This window comes from Brassica oleracea, chromosome C6 (genome assembly GCF_000695525.1).
Source record: "Brassica oleracea var. oleracea cultivar TO1000 chromosome C6, BOL, whole genome shotgun sequence".
In the NCBI taxonomy this organism is placed as follows: Eukaryota; Viridiplantae; Streptophyta; class Magnoliopsida; order Brassicales; family Brassicaceae; genus Brassica; species Brassica oleracea.
This window is the reverse complement of record NC_027753.1, coordinates 17829513-17837512: the sequence shown is the minus strand read 5'-3', so window position 1 is coordinate 17837512 and position 8000 is coordinate 17829513. Positions and strand designations below refer to the sequence as shown.

The 8000-nt window shown below is 37.5% G+C and overlaps 3 protein-coding genes across 3 annotated transcripts in view; 2 read left to right on the top strand and 1 right to left on the bottom strand.

The window, feature by feature from the left end:
- The first annotated feature begins 125 nt into the window (after nucleotides 1-125).
- LOC106297631 (glutathione S-transferase T3-like) lies at nucleotides 126-688 on the top strand. The gene is made up of 2 exons (XM_013733835.1): nucleotides 126-159; nucleotides 216-688. Exons 1-2 carry the CDS (start codon nucleotides 126-128, stop codon nucleotides 686-688), a joined length of 507 nt encoding a protein of 168 aa, XP_013589289.1.
- A 1192-nt stretch (nucleotides 689-1880) lies between these two features.
- LOC106297630 lies at nucleotides 1881-2645 on the top strand. Its single transcript, XM_013733834.1, has one exon. It carries the CDS (start codon nucleotides 1881-1883, stop codon nucleotides 2643-2645), a length of 765 nt encoding a protein of 254 aa, XP_013589288.1.
- A 2017-nt stretch (nucleotides 2646-4662) lies between these two features.
- Nucleotides 4663-8000, bottom strand: part of LOC106296924 (dynamin-related protein 1A-like) — a 6520-nt gene continuing 3182 nt past the window's right edge. The window contains exons 2-14 of the mRNA XM_013733183.1: nucleotides 7364-7428; nucleotides 7232-7282; nucleotides 7022-7083; nucleotides 6823-6913; nucleotides 6666-6730; nucleotides 6168-6231; nucleotides 5971-6078; nucleotides 5795-5896; nucleotides 5612-5662; nucleotides 5404-5465; nucleotides 5224-5314; nucleotides 5063-5127; nucleotides 4663-4866 (exon numbers count right to left, since the gene is read on the bottom strand). Of these exons, the coding sequence (XP_013588637.1) occupies nucleotides 4825-4866; nucleotides 5063-5127; nucleotides 5224-5314; nucleotides 5404-5465; nucleotides 5612-5662; nucleotides 5795-5896; nucleotides 5971-6078; nucleotides 6168-6231; nucleotides 6666-6692 (612 nt within the window). The 5' untranslated portion in view covers nucleotides 6693-6730; nucleotides 6823-6913; nucleotides 7022-7083; nucleotides 7232-7282; nucleotides 7364-7428 and the 3' untranslated portion in view covers nucleotides 4663-4824. The remainder of the gene's footprint in view (nucleotides 4867-5062; nucleotides 5128-5223; nucleotides 5315-5403; nucleotides 5466-5611; nucleotides 5663-5794; nucleotides 5897-5970; nucleotides 6079-6167; nucleotides 6232-6665; nucleotides 6731-6822; nucleotides 6914-7021; nucleotides 7084-7231; nucleotides 7283-7363; nucleotides 7429-8000) is intronic.

Below are 8000 nucleotides of genomic sequence, written 5' to 3'. Positions count from 1 at the left end.
CGAGGTGTTGATCAGTGTGTGGCTCAACACTTCTAAAGATTCCATTGTAGCAAATGAGCAGAAGTCGGGGACCTTCTGGGATAGGGTTGCTCATCTTTATTCCTCAAGTCCTCATGGATTAGAGGATGGCGAGAGAGAACCCGGGCAATGCAAGAAAAGGTGGCATAGAATAAACGATGACGTTAACAAGTTTTGTGCCGCATACTCCGCATCAGAGAGACAGCTTAGAAGTCGTGAGAGTGACACTGATCTTCTAAAGAAGGCGCATGAGATCTTCTTTGCTGATCAAGCTAAGAAGTTTACTCTTGAACATGCGTGGTGTACGTTGAGATTTGAACAGAAGTGGCTTTCCCTTAACGCACCTAAAGCTGGTGGCGGTGAGAAGAGGAAGAATGTTGAGACAACGACCCAACCTTCAACCACCGACGGTGTCATTGATGTTGAGTGGAGGCCAGAAGGAATCAAGGCTGCTAAGGCTAGAAGAAATGGTGGTAAAGGAAAGTCTGTGTCTGACTATGCGAGTGTTTGGGAAATGAAGAAAGAGGACTGGGAAATGAAGAAGGAGGACTTGGAGAGGAAGGAGAGACTGTCGAAGTTAGCTATACTTGACACTCTCCTTGCCAAGACTGAACCATTGAGTGAGGCGGAAGAAGCTGTGAAGAATAAGCTCTTAGCGGAGTGTTTCTGAACAATTAGAGCTTCTAAACATTATTGGCTTAGCCTTTAAACCTTTTTATGCTCTATGTATGATTAATGTATGGATCCTTTGCTTTGTGCTCAATGTTTCATTCCTCTCTATGTTGTTCGGTCTTAAATTCCTCTATCTGCTTTTTATGATTAATATTAATGTAGTTTGCTCAGCTTAAACCCACATATCTATTCTCTATGTATGATTAATATTAATGTAGTTTAAAACAGAGACAATTTAATATTAATGTACTAAAAAATTCTTGCTAATTTTTTGCAGGTATACTAGAAAATGGGGCGCTACAGTTATAGCCAACCATCACAGTCGGAGGATATGTTTGGAAACAATTCAGACAGTGAATACTCCGAGACGGAGGATCTAATCCGACGTGATCAAGCTGAGCTAAGCTTAGAACGTCGTTCATCCGTCATATACCCTCCACAACCGGAGGTGGAGTTCGGGTTCCCGCAGGTTTGCTATTGTGGTTCTCCGCCACAGCTTGTACCGTCTAGAAGTATTAATGGTCAAGGTAAGACAACAGCAATTTCACAATGTAGCTAGTCATCAGTTATGTCTGAAATGATAAGTTATCTTCCGTGTGTGATACAGGTCGCTTAGTATACACTTGCGCGAATAAAGACGACGGAGAGTGCCATGTTTGGAAATGGTGGGACGTGGCGGTGATGGAGGAGATGAGAGCCAGAGATAGACATGTCCTCCAGCTGGAGGAAAAGGTAGATAACCTGTCCCTTTTGAGTGACTATGAAAATGAGCAGAGGCTGCTACGTGTAGAGAAGATTATGTGTGATAATGCTAAGGAGAAATCCGTTTGTAGTGATGGGTTTGAGTATGTTGTGGGTGCTATGGTCGTTGTACTAATTTTAATAGGCTTGGAGATTATGTATGTGTAATGGTTTAGGCAGGGATGGTCGTAGTGTGGGTTTAGGCAGGGGATGGTATTGTTTTTTCTTAGCCCCTCGGATGTAATGGGTGACTATTACATGTATGTTTGCTATCTAACTAAATTTCACATGTATTTTTCTATCTACCTAAAAATCATACCTAAAAATCACATGCATACTTCCTAACTACCAAGATCTATAAATAAGAGACTTCTTTTGATTAGGAAAAATGCAAACCATTCTCTTCTCTTTAATTTTCATAGCATTTTCTCTCTTGCAAAAATTTATCAATGGCTTCTTCCTCTCATTTTCATTACCACCAAGATGATCACCAACCTGATAATGAAGATATATTCAAAGACTTATTTGAAGACATTGACAAATTTCTAGGAGAAAATGAGCGTGTACCACGTAATTTTATCGACAGACATCGGGAGGAAGGTCAAGATTTGCTATGGAATGATTATTTTAGCGATACTCCAACCTACCTGCACAATGTCTTCCGGCGACGGTTTCGAATGAACCGGACATTATTCATGCGTATTGTGCATCGTCTCTCCACAGAAGTACGGTATTTTCAAGAAAGAGTAGATGCAACCGGGCGGTCTAGTCTTACTGCACTCCAAAAATGTACCGCAGCAATTCGTCAATTGGCTTATGGTGTTGGAGCTGATGCAGTGGACGAATATGTTCGAATGGGTGAAACAACTGCTCGAGGATGTTTGCACAATTTTGCCGCGGGAATAATCCGCTTGTTTGGCGATGAATACCTAAGACGTCCCACACCGGAAGATCTGCAGAGACTACTATACTTTGGGGAGCAACGTGGGTTCCCAGGGATGATTGGAAGCATCGACTATATGCATTGGAAGTGGAAGAATTGTCCCACTGCTTGGAAAGAAATGTATTCACGAGGAACCGGAAAACCAACGATTGTCTTAGAGGCGGTGGCATCATATGACCTCTGGATATGGCCCTCCTTTTTTGGAGCTCCAGGTACTATGAACGATCTTAATATTCTCGATCGATCACCCGTTTTTGATAGACGTTATTAACGGAATAGCACCACAAGTTAACTTCTATGTTAACAATCATCCGTACAATTTGGCTTATTATCTCACGGATGATATTTATCCGAAATGGGCTACTTTTATTCAATCTATCCGACTACCACAAACTCAGAAGCATTATGTATTTGCTCAAACCCAAGAAGGTGTGCGAAAAGATGTCGAGCGTGCCTTCGGAGTCCTACAAGCTAGGTTTGCCATTGTTAGAAATCCATCTAACATATGGGATAAACGAAAAATAGGTAATATTATGAGAGCTTGTGTCATACTTCATAATATGATTGTCGAGGATGAACGATCGTCAAGAACTCAGTACAACATTGCTGAATTTCGAGAAAGAGAAGAGGCGGATACCTTTACCGTCAATAATCCGTCACCTCTCGGCACTCCACTTGAACGTCGGACGAACCTTCGGAATCTAGAAACCCATCAACGTTTAAAAAATGATTTGATTGAAAATATATGGAATAAATTTGGAAATCTTCCAAATAACATATAGTTTATAAGTTTCTATTTGTATTGGAGTAAATGTTTGTTTGTTTTTTTAAATTATGATTTTGTATTTTTTTTTTTAATTTCTGTAATTTTCTTAATGTTTCAATTTTAATGTTAAACTTTTATCATATAAGTTTTATTTAAAACTTCTTTACATATGTTATCACTTATTCAAATAAAAATATTAATTAAATAATAAACTAAGGGACAATCAAAGTCCCACTAATAATCCACTTAGTCCCTTAGCTTAAGTTCTTTAAGATAAAAATTTAAGTTTAATTAAAAATGCTAAGGGACTTGAAACACAGTCCCACCATTGTGGTTGCCCTAATTGAATATTCTACCTAACTCCATTAATGTGCGAGCTCTTACAGTACTGGTAAAGATTTTTTTTCTGATAAGAGAAGTAATTGCATTTACAACTACTTCCAACCAAGCGCGAGATGAAACTTTACTATTGTGGGCAATAAAGCAAACAACAACATTCTTGGGAATTATTTTTCTTGTGTGTGTGTCGATTAACAATGAGATGTATGTTGTGGGTCCACGTAGTCATGACATACAATCAAAATCAGTCTACCTCATTGACTAAAAGCTTTTCTTCTTGGTTAAAAAAAAAGATCCTACTCGGACATGAAAATCAGTAGTATGGCACAAAAATTACAAAGTATCGAGCTTCATGTGTAAGGAAGAGAGAGTTTGGATCTGCAGAAATATGAGAAATATGAAAATTTAAAAAGTTCAGTAGAAGAAAGAGGATGAGTTATAATCCAAAAATTATTAAATATCTTTGACATGAGATAAAAAGATTTCGTTTAAAATTTGTTGTGAAACTAAAATCTTGGTAAATTTATAAAAATCTTCAAAAGATTACTCATGTTTTTGAAGCATAATAGCGTTAGGGGTAGCAGACTCAAAACACATTTACCAAACAGTGTAACATAGTAGTTTTGGATATATAGCTAAATACATTAAAAAATTTTGGTAGAGAGTGCAAATAGTCTAAAAATTATTGCATACCGAATCAAATCCGCAACGATCCGAACCGAACCAAACCAAACCAAATGGTACTCGAATGACCACCTCTAATCAAATGTAAAAAAGTTTATTGATAAAATGTATATTGTTTATAATATTTAAATATAATATATTTTTAAAAATTATTCCGTGCAGGACATGGATTATCATCTAGTTTTTTAGTAAATTTAAATAGATATATATACAGAAATAAATAAATCAATTGTGTAAAGCTCGTGTGTTCGCAGCGTTTGCATCAACTTGGTGCTAGAAAGTTAAGCTTAGACAAGTTGCCAAACACCCCTAATCCCTGTGGTTTATTCTTTTTATTACAAACATATTGTTATTCACCTCTTTAGTTAGGAAGTCCCTTTAGTTAAGTAGAACATATTGATCCTGAACTTTAATATGATGAGAAACTATATGTTCAACATGAGCTTTGTAACGATCAAACCAAAGAGGGATGAATATAGTGTAACAATCACTTGCAAAATATAATATTTTCCCCATTAAGGGAATCACGTACTACATAAGGTGGATCAGCAACGATCACACTCGATAGGTTTACTGGCTGGATAAACCAAGTTATTGAACTGGATATAACATCAACGGAAACAGAAAATCATAGTAACAGATGTAGCATCTTGTTACAAAATCAAACTGGATCTTTGAGTTTAAAAGATCTCTCTTCCAGAATCTGAGCAACAGAAAAAAAAAACATCATTTGGTAAGTAGCAATGACTGAACACAATACGTCAATGAGGAAAATATGTAGTATCAGTATGCCACTACAAAAATTAGCATGATGTAGCTCCTTAAATATCATATCATTAAGTCTATTTAGAAAATATTATACGACAGGTTCTGTTTAACTATTTGGTAAGGAGACTTACTTCCACTGCATTGGTCCCGTAGTCCACAAGATCAATCTTTGTCAAGACACCAAATGTTCTCTCCCCTGTAAAAAGGTCACAAAGAGTATAAGAAACATAAGGTGACATCATAAAGAGTCGGGTATCTTTGGTGGCAAATGAATGGCTTTAAAAATGGTTACCAGATGGATAAACTTCACGGGAAATTTTAATTGCATCTGAGGAAGCAAGATCTTTTTTCACAGGTGAAATTGCCAAAATGATGTCGTTAGGCTATAAAGAATAGTTAAAGCATTACCCAACAACCCCAACTTAAAAATGGCAATAAGCTGCTGTCAATTCAATCTTAAATGGTTTCTTACCTTTTCAATGTAGGACCGGACCACGTTTTCAATTCCCTTCACTATACTTTCAGATTGTCCATCTGCATCAACATGAACATCAACCAAAATAAGTTTGTCGTGTCATTGCTAAACTATCAATGGTAAAGAATAAAGTATAGATTGTTCTATGCTGCATCGCTAGACAAAATAAACTCATTCCTCTGTTGTTCCAGTAAAAATGACTTACCAACAGCAACTTTTGTAAGCTCTGGAAGATCAATCAGTCTCAAGTTGACAACTGCACACATAACAAAGAGTATTGAAATTGAAAGTTAGAAAAATGATCCTCATTCAAAGATAAAAATTAGAAAGTGGTATCCAGAAAAATGATCCTCATTCCAAGATAAAAATTAGAAAGTGGTATCCTAACCATCGGGAGAATATATGCTAAGGTGAATGGGAACACTAGAAATGGCCTTGCTGCGTCCGGTCTCCCTGTCAATCTCATCTTGAATCTCCTTCCTCACGGCAGCTATAGAGGTCATTAAGGTAAGCAAGAATAGGAGAAGGTGAAGCTCAAAGTATAAATGAGACCATTGCACCCACCAAAATCGGTGAACCTTTTCCTTGGGAGGTGAAGAAACTCAGCATACTCCCGAGTTCCATCATCAATCGTTTGCAACTTTAAGACAAGGGGCCTTCTAGTAACTATACCTACAAACAGTTTCTCCCAAATTCATTTTTCATTACACACAAGGGAACAAGCGATTTCAAATTTAAAACTAGGCAAAAAGTGTGGTTGCCAGATCCACGTGGTAAAGAGTCCTTTCCTACTATGCTTTCCAGGACTGAAGACTTCCCTAACCTCTGTCAACGCAGCACAAAAGATAGTAAATACAATTTCTAAAACCATACTAGTGCAATCATATGAAAACCCCTTCTCTACACAACAACAGTAGCTACAGGACTAAAACCTCAGTGATTTAAGACACATTAGTAACATCACTATCGAAGTCAAACACAAGTTATTGAACCCGATGTAACATTATAACGGAAACAGAAAACGGAAGTAACATCTTGTTACAAAATCAAACTCGATCTTTGAGTTTAAAAGATCTCCCTTCCATAATCTGAGCACTAACAACAAAAAAGCGCCATCATTTGGTAAGTAGCGGTGACTGACCCCAATAACGTCAATGGGGAAACATATGTAGTATGCTCTTTAAACATCACATCATTAAGTCTATTTAGAAAACATTATACGACAGGTTTTTATTTAATTATTTGGTAAAGCGACTTACGTCCACTGCATCGGTCCCCTTGTCCATAAGATCAATATCTTTCAAGACACCAAATGTTATCTCCCCTGTAAAGATTACAAAGAGTAAGAAACATAAGGTGACAGCATAAAGCCTAGGATATCTGTGGTGACAAATGAATGGTTTTCAAAATGGTTACCAGATGGATCAACTTCACGGGAAATTATAATCGGATCTGAGGCAGCACGATCTTGGTTTGCAGGGGAAATTGCCAAAATGATGCGGTTAGGCTATAAAGAAGGTTAGGTAGGGAGCATAGTTAAAGCATTACCAAACAACCCCAACTTAAAACTGGCGATAAGCTGCTGTCAATTCAATCTTAAATGGTTTCTTATTACCTTTTCAGTGTAGGACCGGACCACGTTTTCAATGCCCTTCACTATACTTTCAGATTGTCCATCTGCATCAACATCAACATATCGACCAAAAGAAGTTTGTCGTGTCATTGCTAAACTATCAATGGTAAAGACCAAAGCATAGATTGTTCTATGCTGCATCGCTAGACAAAATAAACTCCATCCTCTGTTGTTCCAGTAAATGTGACTTACTAACAGCAACTTTTGTAAGCTCTGGAAGATCAATCAGTGTCAAGTTGTCAGCTGCATACATAACAAAGAGTATTGAAAGTAAAAAGAAATGATCCCCATTCCAAGATAAAAATTAGAAAGTGGTATCCCAACCATCGGGAGAGTATATGCTAAGGTGAATGGGAACACTAGAAATGGCCTTGCTGCGTCCAGTCTCCCTGTCAGTCTCATCTTTATTAGCATAGAAAAGTATATATTCTTATATTCATTTAAGGTAGTATAGTTATGTGCCTCTAATGGCTCCTTTGTACAAAGTATACTATATAATGATATCAATAGAATGAGACCAATGGATCGATTGGATTAAACCTAATCAAACATGGTATCAGAGCTTGTGCTCTAATAGCCGCCTCCTAAACCTCTCGTTATTATTTCTGCTCTCTTTACTGTTCATCATCTTCTTCCTCTGTTTCTAAATCTCTCTCTCCTCTAGTTCTAAACATTTCTTCTCTCTCTCACTTCTCAAACTCTACGGTTCTTCTTCCTGTGTTTTTTTTTTCTTTTTTTTTTTTTTTTTCACAAGTTACAAACGTAACGATGGCGGCACAACCAACTCAAATCTCCGACCGTACCTTGAGTCTCACCCAAATTAAGAATCATATTCCAATCATTTTGGACATGAACCAGATGAACTATGATCTTTGGCGTGAACTCTTCGAGACACACTGTCATAGCTTCACCGTTCTTGGCCATCTCGATGGCACTTCTCTCCCGACGGATCCGACAGACA

What these genes read in the sequence shown, in the direction of transcription:
- LOC106297631 (XM_013733835.1), top strand. Translation starts at nt 126, where the DNA reads ATGGCGAGAGAGAACCCGGGCAATGCAAGAAAAG. An exon ending in CCCGGGCAATGCAAGAAAAG is followed by an intron (nt 160 to 215) that starts GTGGCATAGAAT and finishes ACTCCGCATCAG; the next exon opens with AGAGACAGCTTAGAAGTCGT.
- LOC106297630 (XM_013733834.1), top strand. Translation starts at nt 1,881, where the DNA reads ATGGCTTCTTCCTCTCATTTTCATTACCACCAAGATGATCACCAACCT.